The sequence below is a fragment of the Epargyreus clarus genome, unplaced genomic scaffold, assembly GCF_041222505.1.
Source record: "Epargyreus clarus isolate Ecla_fem2 unplaced genomic scaffold, WU_Ecla_fem_2.2 ptg000031l, whole genome shotgun sequence".
In the NCBI taxonomy this organism is placed as follows: domain Eukaryota; kingdom Metazoa; phylum Arthropoda; class Insecta; order Lepidoptera; family Hesperiidae; genus Epargyreus; species Epargyreus clarus.
Window position 1 is genome coordinate 1,643,231 of NW_027332236.1, and position 14,167 is coordinate 1,657,397.

At 34.1% G+C, this 14,167-nt stretch overlaps 4 protein-coding genes across 4 annotated transcripts in view; 1 reads left to right on the forward strand and 3 right to left on the reverse strand.

The window, feature by feature from the left end:
- Mitf (transcription factor Mitf) overlaps positions 1 to 4,190 on the reverse strand; it is a 194,408-nt gene extending 190,218 nt beyond the window's left edge. The window contains exon 1 of the mRNA XM_073089729.1: positions 3,413 to 4,190. Coding sequence (XP_072945830.1) covers positions 3,413 to 3,570 — 158 coding nt within the window. The 5' untranslated portion in view covers positions 3,571 to 4,190. The remainder of the gene's footprint in view (positions 1 to 3,412) is intronic.
- A 102-nt stretch (positions 4,191 to 4,292) lies between these two features.
- On the forward strand, positions 4,293 to 5,968 carry SNRPG (small nuclear ribonucleoprotein G). Its single transcript, XM_073089728.1, has 3 exons — positions 4,293 to 4,450; positions 4,746 to 4,893; positions 5,769 to 5,968. Exons 1-3 carry the CDS (start codon positions 4,419 to 4,421, stop codon positions 5,817 to 5,819), a joined length of 231 nt encoding a protein of 76 aa, XP_072945829.1. The 5' UTR covers positions 4,293 to 4,418; the 3' UTR covers positions 5,820 to 5,968.
- A 773-nt stretch (positions 5,969 to 6,741) lies between these two features.
- On the reverse strand, positions 6,742 to 13,212 carry LOC140754686 (transmembrane protein 234 homolog). The gene is made up of 4 exons (XM_073089727.1): positions 13,055 to 13,212; positions 9,068 to 9,210; positions 7,687 to 7,849; positions 6,742 to 6,939 (listed from the first exon to the last, which is right to left on the reverse strand). Exons 1-4 carry the CDS (start codon positions 13,068 to 13,070, stop codon positions 6,872 to 6,874), a joined length of 390 nt encoding a protein of 129 aa, XP_072945828.1. The 5' UTR covers positions 13,071 to 13,212; the 3' UTR covers positions 6,742 to 6,871.
- On the reverse strand, positions 10,955 to 13,059 carry LOC140754685 (three-prime repair exonuclease 1). Its single transcript, XM_073089726.1, has one exon. The coding sequence runs from the start codon at positions 12,952 to 12,954 to the stop codon at positions 12,028 to 12,030; it is 927 nt and encodes a 308-aa protein (XP_072945827.1). The 5' UTR covers positions 12,955 to 13,059; the 3' UTR covers positions 10,955 to 12,027.
- Positions 13,213 to 14,167: the final 955 nt, after the last annotated feature.

The following is a 14,167-nucleotide window of genomic DNA, read 5'->3' on the forward strand; positions in this document are numbered from 1 at the left end:
CCCTAAATAGGGACACTAACTCCCTAAGTCTTATTACACCACTCTTAGTTAGGGTTAGGGTCCCTCAAAATTGGGTGGTCTAATAAGGCCTTTTGGGCTGTTCGTTGACAGATCACTATGTCAGTCAGTCAACCTTTGAGTTATATATATTTAGACAACTTGCTTTAACGGTGAAAAAAACGTCAGTAAGATAATATATTTATGGTGAAAAAAGACATGAGAAAACCTATGTGTCTGAGAATTCTATATACACGTCGACTATAGTTTATATCCTTTTCACTCTAAATCTTTGATAAGTTTGATACTTCGCCGCCTTGAAATTGAATAAAGCCACTAAACGGCTGATTTGTCAGCTGTTTGTCATTTGTTTTTTTGAATTCTTGACAAATAAAAAACATTTTAGATAAAATTTACGAATAAATAACTAATACTGCGTAATTTACATAATAAATAGATATGTATTTCAAATATTTTAGGGACGTTTTCGCAAGGAGACGTGGCAAAACTTTTTACGCAACTATTTCAATTCTCAAAACTGGTTACATTTTCTTCTTAGGAGTGCGTATTCTTTACTTATCTATGCTCTAAATGGAAAATTTTGAGAATCATTTTTCAAAACTATTTTGAGGACGATACCTATATTCAGTAGACATACAGATAGCGTGAAACATGGAAAGTTTTGTCCACCTAATAAAATTATACAAAGCCGTGTATGGTCATTCTTACGTCATACGAGTCTTACAAGCTTATGTTGGTATGTGTACTGGTACCTACAAATTTTGATTTTATATCAATGAAATTGAGATAAAAAATAGTGAGATGTGTAATTAATTAAGTAATAAATTGAATTACCGCCCCCTAAAAAAAATGGATACCGGATAGTGAGTCATAAATGAACCTACGTATTGCCCATTTTCATTGTTTTTAAATTTCAAAACTATTTTTTTATATTGAATAGGTATTTCGTCTGGGTTGAGGAATTTCGTTTTGTTTTTTTTTATTTTTTACTTCAATAAATCATAAATTGAGACGCCATTATCATAATTATTATCATTGTGTAACTATTTATTAATTAATTAAAATATAAAAGAGTGAATTTATTTCAATAATACTTTTAATACAAAATTTCAATATTTAGGACGGAACCAAATATGATAATTTTATTATTTCCTTATTAGAAATCAACCATATCATCTAAAATCTAAATAACCAAATCAGACATGCGTACGGGGCCGGCCAAGATATATTAGTGAAAATTGAGCCTTATGATTGGTGCAAAAAATCGCATGACCCAGGCAGGTTTGCTAGCAACAGCCAACATTATCGGAGGTCACTAGATTGATATCACATGACGACCCGAGTTCGCGCCTAATAGGTACCAGGCGGTAGGGTTACCAGTATATTGTTGAAAACTACGTACTTATACGCCATTATTTACTGTTTTATAAATAAAAAATGAACTGTTTTATGTAATTAAACTTTTAAAAAGTTCCAATGAAACCTGCGGAATCGGTTTTTTAAAAATACATGTATCATTTAGACTTCAATAATTTTCTAGATATGACGATTCTGTAACTGTATGTTTTAGTACATTTTCTAGCGTTTACGGAAAAATAGTCAATGTTAATTCGAAAAGTAAAACAAATCTTAATTCCTAAAAATAAACACTTTTTGACTTACAATCTTTCAATAGTAAGTAATGAAAACATAAAAAAAGATATTTCGTTTTTTTTCGCTCATTTTTATTATTTCTCCAACTTTATTTCCCAATTATTTTACATTGGCAACCCTACCCTAGGCTCCTGCACTAATGATGACAAGTGGACCCAATTGATTTAGAATAGACGGTCCATTCGCAACATAACTGATCTGTGAGGATAACAAACAAACTATTCAACGTAATACCTAAACTACGCCTTACTTGAAGATATACGAATGTATAAGATCGACCATGTTACATCGACTATACTACTGAATGGTGAATTTCAGGTTGAAATAGTGAAGGTTCATCTGATGGTAGTTTCATAGCCACAGTTGAATATCTGTAATCATCTCCATATAGGATGTTCTACTTGAAGGCTGTCAGAACCGTTGCCACACCCAAGAAATAGTATGGTCGCCGCGTACGTTGGTCAATTTCGGGAGTCGCCTACAACCAAACGGGAAGAGCCCTTTCTAAGACTAAGGGATGAATTAGGACCTATAAGGCATTTTCCTGAGAAATTATTTTCCTACTGCGCTCAGTAACCAAAGCCGAGCCTAGCATAATTAAATACATACAATACATAATTAAATACAAGCAATACATTATTTATGGGAGGTTTATGTCCGGCAGTGGACTTTTAATGATAGATAACTCGATTTGTACCTACCGAAGTTCTTACATTCCCCGACTAAGAGCCGATCAGACAGATAAAACCAAAAAGATTCATGCGTTCCCTACGCGGAAATCGAATGACCATCGATCAAAAATAGATTATATGTTTATGGTATTTCGGTCTAAACTCCAAATTGCGAGATCTCAAGCAAATCAATTTTCGGGTGTTCTTAGTCTTTTTTTTTTAATTTGCCATTTATTTGAAAAAGTTATAGGAGTGCCGGTAAAACTTTGTACGACTTTACACGTGCATTGTGCCTTGCAGTTGCCGAGTAAAATAGCTACACAAAGTTTTATTTTTTTCCGTTTTCGCTTTAGGGCTCCTCGCTACGGAACCGTAAAAACGGGCTGCATGGAAAACACATTTTAGTTAAATTAAATTTAATTAAATATAAAAGTATAAAACATAGAAATACTGTTAATAAAATATAAATAAAACGTTCAAAACTAACTTTTTTATTTAAAGTTACGACGCTTCGTGTATCAAATATGGAAAAGGAGGTCAATTTTGAAAGTAGCTAGTAGATGAGCAGTCTACAATGTAAATAAATAGTTCCTTTCTTTATCACCCAGCGATCACTGCTCGCGGGCAAAACGTAAGCAATAGACAATAAAACTTAATTGCAATCAAACGTTTTGGCGCGCCCTTACAACGAAATGGGATTTCGGGCGCGAAAACAGTTCGAATTTCAAAATGATTTCATAATGTTCGATCATCAAACCGAGTTGGTAAGGCTACTCGTGGATTTATCCGCATAAAAATATGTTTACCATTACATTAAAATTAAAAAAAAGAAAGTAAACTTGACTCCTGAAAAAACAGCTCGTGTAAAGTATGGAGAATGGATATATCTACCTAAGCAAGATAGCAAAAGTGGGTGCTTGCCAAGTCCAGTTTTCAAGGTCGCGAGCGTTTCGACTTCGGTGAAATTGTTCCTCATACGTATAAAAGTATGTGCTAAAAATATTCGCAAATACACTCGCGAAAATATTTCGTGCTCCCTACTTGGTTTGTTAACGAGTTTCATCACTTACCTTTCAGTTATGGGGACCGCTTTCGATTTGAGCTCGTAAAACATAAAATCCTGATGATGCTGCGAAGTCATTTCGTCCAGGATCCTCTGGTCCGCGTTAAAATCGTTCGTCAAAAGAGAGGCGAGATCGTATCCCATGTCGATACCGGATTCATCCATTTTTGAACAAATGCACAAACACTAACTTTCCACTTAGAACGCGTGTTACATAAAAATATTACAAGTTCATATTTAGAAAACAAAACGTGGCTGTTTATATGCGAATAGGATGGATATCTTAGCAGCATCCATCCTCACAGCTGTCTACTTGTTGCTATTTGTTGATTGGTTTCGTACTATTGGTACTTGCATATTTTTTGTATGTGATATGAGTGACTATTAACCAACTCATTTGAATACTATTATGTAACCCCAAATTTCCAGTCACCAGCATATCTTTTGTTTCTTGTCGTATAACATATGGAAAATTATTTACACAATGGCAATACTTTTTCATTAGTTCATCTTTCAATACAACTAAACGATAATTATTTCGGCAGACTGATTAGGTTGAGACGTTTATAAATAAATCATCCTATTATTCGAAAACTCGCAGTATTCATTTTAGAAAGATTATTTTGATACTTTTATATCAATAAATATTTAAGTGGCAACACCTGCAAGCACCTGAGCTATCATGCGTTCGGAAACTCAAAAATATTGACTTACTGAGATTTTTTGCGAACCAAATCCACCGCGTTTAAAACTGCAGTAAATAATTTTTATGCTAGTAATTGATATTAACTTGTATCGTAATTAACTTTTTAAAGCGTTGTAATCATAAAATTAATGTACTTTAATCTGTGCTCCACTTACATTAGCGTCATTCGTCATTATAATATATCTGTATCTATTGTACATCTGTCAACTTCTGTTTCAAGTTTCATTGCGGTGCGCGAATGTTTTAAACCTAAAATTTATTAAACTATAAAGTTTTGCTAAGTCCAGTATATTTAAAACATTTAAAAATGTCGAAGGCGCATCCTCCAGAGTTGAAAAAGTAAGTATAATTTTGTAAAAACATAATTTTACGAGTTGTTTTAATGTGGCGTCCCGCGCGGTTTTTAACCTAGTATGTTGGAGATGTACTCGTTTTTGCATAAATGGATAATGTTTAATTGCCGGTGTTAATTTATTTCACAAGTTTATCGGTCCTATTAATTTTGGTAAAACTATTCATGGTTTGAAATTTGTATGGTGTCGACACTTCACCGACACCATACCAATGTACTCTTAATTGCAGCACACATTTATACTAGACATTCAGTCTTAAAACCCAAAAATGAAATTTCCAGGTTCATGGACAAGAAGCTGTCCATAAAACTCAATGCAGGCCGAGCGGTCACGGGAGTCCTGCGAGGGTTCGACCCCTTCATGAACCTAGTCCTCGACGAGTCTGTTGAAGAGTGCAAAGATGGGCAGAGGAATAATATTGGCATGGTGGTATGTGGAACAAAATCTTTATTATAAACAAATGATTTTATATCTTATAACTATTTTATGTCCAGCACATCTAGCACAGATGGAATGTAGATACAGTAATACCCCGACTTACGCTACCCTGACTTACGCTAATTCAGAGTTACGCGATTTTCAAATCTTGTCGATTCTGCTATGGTTTGAGTGTCCTGCAATTTGCAATTATAAAAAAATTAGCTTACTAACCCTACAATTATCCATGTAAACATTTGTATTTGTTGCACGAAGTCAACACATTCGAAATCATACCATACAATGGTATGTACATGCATACCCCGATTTACGCGAATTCGACTTACGCGGTTATCACTCGGTCCCACCAATCGTGTAAGTCCGAGGTATTACTGTACATACTTATTGTTTCTTATTATTCTAATACCACAACAATACTGATAAACACATAGAACCCTGTAGTGAGTTAGGGATTGTGATGGTCTCTCCGAAAAAGATTGATTCATGAATTGATTCAAATCAAAGTGCAAAAAAATTGAGGCCCATAGAATCGATTTTCCAAAAATCAATCTTCAATCTTTTCAACTAAAAAGGGTGATGATTGCGAAACAAAATGGTTGTCAGGACCAAACAAGCACTGAAATACATATCCGTCAGCAAAAAAATGTCTATTACACATTCAACCAACTTCGAAAAGATTGATTCATTGAATCGATTCATTACTGGAAATCAATAAAAATAATCGAGTTTTTGGCACAAAACATTGATTCTTCTATTCATTGATCTCAGATCACTAACAATATGACCATGGTGTCCTAGTGATGCAGAGTCCTAAAACACTTAATTGACTTAATGTATTATTATAATACTCTATTTGTCTTTTACAGGTGATCAGAGGGAACAGTATCATAATGCTCGAAGCCCTAGATAGAATATAGTACAATGTAAAATTAAGTTTATGTTAAGTTAAATATACTACAAGCATCGGTGATTTATGTGATTTTCTTACGTCTTAAGGTCATTTTAATATGTAACCTGTAAAATGAAAACAAATAAATGTGCACATTGCCAAACAGTCTGAAGTAAATATTGTGTTGTTCGTGTAAGCTATAGATTTCCTAAGATTTGTAGTACATCAGTTTGAAAGGTGGTAAAATCAGTATGCTGCTCTCTGGTAATAAAGAACGCAGTAACAAAATTTTGGCGCAATTCAATTTTTTGCAGAAATGCCATCAGAAGACTTACGATTGCAAGAAAAAAAAAATAATTGGAAGTAGGTGAAATCGTAAGGAAAAATTTAGTATTTGCACTAAATTAAATAGTAATATTACAATATATTTCTTGAGTGTATTACCAATAAAAGAAACATTTAGAAGATGATAAATTTTAATAAATATTTTATAACAAAGACAATTATGACGTTTCCCGCCAAAAGTCAATCTCTATCCCCTTCACACCGTAGCTCTCCACGCCCATCTGTCACCGCACGTCGCCACAGATTTATAATACTTTATTACAGTAATACTTGGAACTATCATTTTTCTTCACTTCACTTCATTTCAAGAACTGCGTTCATTACTACGGATTATGGTTCCACCACCGTTCACTACTAGGGATTTACCACTGCCACACCTATGTCGTGTGCAGATCAGTAAATTGAAGTGGAGAGTTAAGTGACTACATATGAGGCGACCTAACCCACGAGAGTGGTAGCGTATCTTGTGATGGACTGTAGATTGAATCTGTTCTATGTACAGTTGATCACAGGTGTCCATGGCCTATATTACAGATAAATATGTAATCTATAGTATGAATAATCTATGAATAATCGACAACAAATTGGTCACTGAAAATATAGTATTCATTATTTAATTGTGAACTCTGTATATTTTTCAGCATTTTTTCTTTTTACGATATCATCATCAGGTATAATATTGTTTATGACATAATAAATGCGACAGTAGTATATCACTATATTTCCTAAAATGTCTCATTCCGTTTTATCCCAGCAACACAATGCGGTACCAGCGCCGATTAGCATGATGCCTAGGTACGACCCTGAAAATGAAAGGAAAATAATTGATTTTGAGTCTACAAAGGATATTAATTTTACTAAAGAAACAAAGTTAGGGTGTAAAGATATTTTTCTTATTACATTAATACTGGCTGACCCGAAAAACGTTGTGTTGCCATATAAATAAAAAATGTTAAGGGTGAACAACCCTTATCACTTAAAGGTATGAAAAATGGATAGTAGCCGATTCTCAAACCTACTGAATGTGCATATAAAATTTGGTGAACATCGGTAAAGCCGTTTCGGAAGAATACGGAAACTAACATTCTGACACGAGAATTTTATATATAAGATTATGTACTGGATTGCACTATGTTTATTAAATTTGATTATAACACCTAGTACATCTATTTAGTAGAAACAACGGCAATTTTATCATTAGCCTCTATTATACTTTGCACTACTTTAAGTGCCTGCGTTCACAACCGGGTACGGAAAGGGATTTTCATGCAACAAATAGAATTATAATTTATCGTATTTTTGTTCTTATACAATTTGTAATTTTAATTCTATCTTCATAAACCGTGTAATCAGAAAACTCCTTTGCTGCGTCGGCAGTGAGCACAAGCCCTAATGAATCTCATTTAGCATTAAATTTCAAATAAATTCTAATACATTTAACAGAAGTCTAGAGATCGGCATTTGAAGACCTTTCATGTTGGTCAAGACCTATATCATCCGGCAGTTATATTCGTATAGTCAATTAAATATTCAAGTATCTTGGCACTTACAAAGATCAAGAGGCTCCTCAGCGCCCACAGCCGCTCCCGTTACAGCGGTGAAGACGAAAGCCAAGCTGTTGGCGGTAGGCACGGCCAGCGACAGGGGCGCTTGCTGGATCGCTGCAAGGTATACCAGTGAGCCAGCTTGATTGAGCAACCACGGGACCACGTACTGAAACAATAACTCACTTTGAATCAAGGATTGCGGGTTCTATGCTGCGAAATGAAGTTTATATTGTGTATTCTCAATTCTCAAAATTAAAATATTTGGACGTATTCAATAAAAATATGTACCTATATTATGGACGGTTTGCAATGGCTTATCAGGCCAAAACATTGTGCAATCATGTAAAGCTATCACCACAACTGACTCAAATATAGAGAAAATAACAATAAGTTAGTATATATTATTATAACAATAAGTAAGTTGTTTGTTGTCTCTATATTTGAATCAATTGTGGTGGTAGCTTTCTGAGTCTAGTAACAACAGTCACAGTAGAAAATGTTATGATATGTCTGACGACCGTCTGTGTCGCCTTATAGAAACCAGAACATGTTCTGGTTTGAAAGATGTAGCAAGGCAATTTATTCTTTGATGGGTATTCATATTCATAAACAACAATGGGTCTATGATCTCATGAGCATCTTAGATAAATCTAAGGTGGACCCTCTGTGGTTCGACTCCGGCGGCACCACTGCTACACCCATTTTTGTCTAATAACATACGTATTAGACAGACGTGCTGTGTTCTGGTTTGAAGGGTGTGGTAGGGAAAAATTATTCTTCGAGGTATTCTTAGTTCTCAGGGTTAGTGGCACGTCTGTGGCAGATCTCACGTAGGAAACTAATCTTATCTGTGGTTGATTACAGATGTCCATGCAGTGGCGGATTTACCAGCAGGCTGAGTAGGCTTCAGCCTAGGGCGGCAGATTTAAGGGGCGGCAAATTTGGGGACCGAATTTTTTTTTGCTAATTAGGAAGCTAGTTCGTTCATGCCTTAAACGTGTCATGATAAGGGTGACGAGCAAAAAAAACAGGAGCGCACACTACCTAATCCGATAAACTACCTAGTCCAATATACCATCTAGTCCGATATACTACCTAGTCCAGAAACTACCTAGTCCCTGAACCTGTTCCAGTATATACGCCTCACCTCTAGTAAGACATGACAATTGTACAAGCAGGGGCGGCAAAAACTGTACAGCCTAGACCTTACATTTTTTTGAATTCGCCACTGTGTCCATGGGTAGCAATAGCCACTTACCATCAGGTAGACTACACGCATACATCGTCTGCTACTCCTATGGAAGCCATGAGCAGCAGTAACTACCTAATATATGATGAGCTGTCACACTTCCTAGGGGTATTAGTATTATCCTATAAAACTTGCCCTCCAATTTCCAAGAAGAAATACAATTTCAGCGTACGCCTGTCCTATTTTTGAATTCGCATGCACCTGACGTAGACCCTTCGTGCCCTGACGGATGAACGGGTTCGTGCAACCCCACAGGATCCCCGTCAGCACCAATAGACCTGGATTAAATAAAAATGAAGTAGAAGGTGCAAGTTTGAAGATATAAATCGGGGTGTAAGTGTCAGACGAACGTATCTACATTTTGTCAATTTTACAAGAGAGCAAAATAGTGTGAAAATTCGCCACTTCAAACTTTACCAGATCATTTAAAGATAATATACAGTAGTTGAAATAAAAATATACTGGGTAAATTTTTCAAATAGGCCTTTAGGGCCAAATCCGAAACTATAAGGATTAGCTAAAAATGCTGAAAGGAGTTACGAGGCCGAATTTGATAAAAACCAAAACTGTATCATTCTTTTTTTTAATTTTTTTTTACCCTAGCCGGGAATCGAACGAGTTCGTTTTGAAAAAAATACACCCTCTATATTATTCCACTATCTGATAGTATCGCTTATAAGGATCAAATTATGGGAAGTAATGTTATGTGACAAATTTATGTACAATGCGAATACTTTTTGAGACTGCATACCAGAAACTGTTTTTCTAAGCTCATACATAAAGAAATTCAACAATCTATATAGTATGTCGGACTATGGGTATCAGGTATACATATAGGTAGCTATGTATTTATTTTCTTAATGTCTGCACATTTTTATAAACTTGCTTTTGAAACACCAAAACATATTAAAAATGACACTCTTGACCTGTATTTGTTTAGATATAGGTCTGTGCTCTTGACACTGGCAGTAACAAGAAAATTTCATATTTATTATTTATTGTAGGAATCAGAGTTGTTGGGTTCCTTCTTGAAAAAAAAAACGTTTGTACAAAAATATCTATTTATTCAAAAAAAATCATATTCAAATTGTAAATATATCGCATAACAATTGTGCCCAATAATATTACCTATATTGATTTCAAATTAATTTTAAGGCAGCTTATATAATAAAATAATTATCTCCATTTCCACTTATAACATGGTTGTGGTGATCCATAGTACTTTCTAATATTCTTAACAAGTAAACAACAGTATTCATATATATTTTTTTATTTCAGTACATTTAACATTTTTTTATAACATGCATGAAATTACAAATGAATATTGTTACAAATTGTCATAAAATAATAATATAATAAATAAAGTCCAAACTATGAAAATATTACAAAACCAAATAATTTCTAATAAAATCTCTTTGGAATCAATTTCAGTACCATTTTATTAAAAGTAAGGTCATGAACCATATACAATTATACGGCTATATTACAGTTTAGGACTTGAATACAAAATTAAAAAAAAAATATTTCTAAATGCCTGGGACAGAAGTTCTCAAACTAATTTAATATACAATCCACATATTTAAGTGTCCCCTATGCCAAGAGGAAAGTCTCTAAATCCCTTTTGGACCCTTCACCACCCACTTCTTCCCTCCCTCTGTCCTCTAGCACCAACAAATGGGCATTATCGCACACTTTGAGATCCACTTTATAGAATTTGCATATAATATTTTATGGTTTTATAAATGTAGTACATATGGTAATATATACCACATTGCCAACTTACATAATATAAACATTACAGGTACTTAGAAAGTACATTGACATGATATTTATTATATTAAACTATGATTGGCAAAGGTACTCTTACCACACAAAACCTTCAGTAGAAATAATATTCAACAAATAACACCAACTTACAAAAGTGACTAAAAAACTTGACAATGGTAAATCCTAAATTTACTATTGTTTATCAAATACCAAATACCATTGTTGTATAAATGGTAACTCCTAAATTTACCATTGTTTAGTTAGTAAATGAAAATTAGTACAATTTAAAGTAAAAAATAATAATATTACTACAATAAAAAAATATACTGAGAACATTATTTACCTTTCTAAGTACTAAATATAAAAATTCATTATCTATGCCTTCCACTTTTGTACATAACAATCTTAAAACTATGATATGCTAAAAGTTATATAGCGAAATAAAAATAATATAAATTTGTGATATCAATAACTTATGGCTTCGTAAAATAATATCAAAATCTGGAACATTATTAAACTCCAAGAAAATATAATCCCATCATGCTCAGACTTTCTATTCTATCATAATCTTATTATGCCAATAAAATTCAATCTAATCTAATTAATAAATGCAATGAAAATTAAAATTTTTGGTATCACACTATAATAATTTTTTGGACTAAGTTAGAATGCCCTAGATAAGTAAGTCACCCTTCAAACAAGAACCTAGTAGCGCTTAACACTGCTGTTACTAGGCAGATATAGGTGTGGCAATAGTGCTGCCGGAGTCAAACTACAAATGGTTCTACCACCTTCAAAACATACCACATGTTAACAGAACTTGAATTGCACCTCAACTACAAATCAGATCAGTCTTATGTCCTATAAATTACTAATAAATCTGCCTTTTTGTGTATTACAATTCAAATGAAATTTAGAGTTCAAAAGCCTATGTGAAAAATTGAACTAATCCATGATCAATAATATATATGTTTGAGGATTCAACAAAATGTTTAACATATTCTATCACTTAGGGTCCAATTATTATTGTCTGATAATTGTTACATGGAAATAACATTTTGCAGGTTATTTGTTCTATGGGAGTGGTCAAGCTCTGCTAAATTTTTAATTTTCAGTTGATGTATAGTGACTTTTTCCTTATACAAAAGAGATGCCACTAAAGTGACAAACACAGTTATAACAGTTCATATCATAAGATGTATATAGAAAGCCCAGAGCCAGACATGGTTCCTTACTTTCCACATATTTTGGATAAATGTAAATGTTATTACACAATAAATGTAATAAACATTAATAAAAATATAACATAGCATTCGACACAACCTGATTCATTGTCCAAGAGGTACACCTATAGTCATGGGCTTCACTTCGGAGAATAAACAGTGATTCTGGTCCACCCATAGAACAAACTCTTTAGCCAGAGCCACCGAACACTGCAAAGCTATTGTGCAATCATTTTCAGCCCGATGAGCTTCAATACAAGGCCGGTTAAATATTCTTTCATATATATGTTTCAATTTGTACGACTCTTTCGGCTTAGGTCTTGAAACTTGTGATGTTTCATCCCAAAAAACTCGCCTGCGCACTTTTGAATATCCTCCACGTACATTCCGGGGTACTTGTGCCTTCCGTGGTGTTTCCAGAACATTGTTGCTAAAACCAGACTTCTTTGGAGTTCTCTCGTTAATTTCTTGCATGTGTAATGTGTTTGATAGAAAGTATAGGTCCACTTCATCCACACCACTGTCTTCTTCGCTCGTCATATTGTCAATATAGCCATCAGAAGGCGTCACAACTACACTTTTTTGTTTCAAAACGTCAAAGAAGGCGTGTAGACAATCGGCGCACAAAAGGTCATCGGCAAAACTAACTCCGAGACTATTTATGTGGTTCCTCAGAATAGGGAAATCAAATTTTAATCCGTTCTGAGCTACTAAGCACACTGGCTTGCTCAGGAGATTAAGAAAGCCATTAATAGTGTTGAAAGCTTCTTTATTAAACGGAGATTCGAATTCCAAAAGATCATTGCAAAGACCAGTGATCTCGGTACACTGCGGATAAATAAGTTTGCCGGGATTAAAACACAATGTTAACTTTTGCTGAACACGCGGGGACCCTCCTTTATTAGAATCTAGTATATGAGAACGTTTAACCGCTATGAGGCTTAGTTCAGTTATTCTTGTTTTATTACACTCCTCAACCGGCAATCCCGTGGTTTCTAAGTCAAGGAACACGTAAGTTGCGATTGGCGCCATCTCGATACTCGAATTAAATTGATTTCATTTACACGGCGATTTATATACAACACATCTGAAGTGATGCTGATAAACAGCGTTGAGCGTACACTTTACGTACCTAAACTCTGCAACATTTCGATTTTCGGTATTCCTGGTGACTCATACAGATAACATTAAAAATAATTGTTGTTGTCGGAAAATAATTGTTGACTCTATTGATAGCAACAATTTGTTAAATTACACCATGACAATATGACATTTCGTTATATAGTGAGGTATCAAGTATGAGTATTATTTTTAAAATATTGTTTTACGGCCTTAGCTTCTCGCCTTTCAGCCTTACTTGTAATATCGTCATTATATAGAATATTATTATTCCTTTAAGGTGAATATTCTGCTATTTGCTCGCTATAAAATGTCTCGTGTTATTGAAGGAGAGTGTTGTGTGGTTGAGGGTGTAAAGTCCATAGTTTGCGGAAAGAAAACTAGAATTAATCGTAATATTTCATCAGGAAGTTAAGACAAATATTTTATATTCTATTATCATATTGGGATTATAGAAATCATTTTATGTAAGAAAAAGTAGTACTGTATGTCTATCTACTCAAAATAATACACGTATTTACTGTAATATATGAATTTTCTTATAAATAAAATAAATGCAAGTATAGGTAATTAGTGTTGTAAAAATGGTTATCGATAAATGTTATCAAGTAATTAAACCAATATTGTTACAGATTTCCTAACGAAGACGAATGATTATTGAATTCTAACAATGTTACTGCTATTCCAGGAGAAGCAACTGCAACCGCAATATTGGATCTCGCGCGAACAGTGGCTAAAATTACAGACATGAGGATTGTCTTCCCAGTTCCAGCGGGGGCATCCAATAATCATAAACCACCGTTTCCATCATCAATTGCTTTCATAATTTCAATGCCTTACAATATTGGCAAACTGAGTTCATAGGTCCAAAATCCAAAAGCAACACAGATGTAGGCACTGTAATCAACTGATGTATCGTAACAGAAAGCGTCTCGATTCAAACTTGCACCATCATTAATCCAATGTCGCGCTTCATACTCTTAACCGAATTCTTTCACGTTCATTGCGATCTTCACGTTCCTGGACAGTACAATTAGATTGATAATTAATTTTTTCATTGCATTTCGGGTTCTTTGGCCTAAATATGACCGCCGTCTTATAGGAGGCGTATTTAGTAAATCATAAA

Bases quoted from the DNA above. Each gene is read 5' to 3' on its own strand.
- SNRPG (XM_073089728.1), top strand. From the start codon at position 4,419: ATGTCGAAGGCGCATCCTCCAGAGTTGAAAAA. The intron at 4,451-4,745 runs GTAAGTATAATT...TGAAATTTCCAG, and splicing joins CATCCTCCAGAGTTGAAAAA to GTTCATGGACAAGAAGCTGT. The intron at 4,894-5,768 runs GTATGTGGAACA...TGTCTTTTACAG, and splicing joins GGAATAATATTGGCATGGTG to GTGATCAGAGGGAACAGTAT.
- LOC140754685 (XM_073089726.1), bottom strand. From the start codon at position 12,954: ATGGCGCCAATCGCAACTTACGTGTTCCTTGACTTAGAAACCACGGGA.
- LOC140754686 (XM_073089727.1), bottom strand. The intron at 7,850-9,067 runs GCAAGTTTTATA...TTATTGTTTCAG, and splicing joins TTCTTCTTGGAAATTGGAGG to TACGTGGTCCCGTGGTTGCT. The intron at 6,940-7,686 runs GTAAGTGCCAAG...TTTCATTTTCAG, and splicing joins TGAGGAGCCTCTTGATCTTT to GGTCGTACCTAGGCATCATG.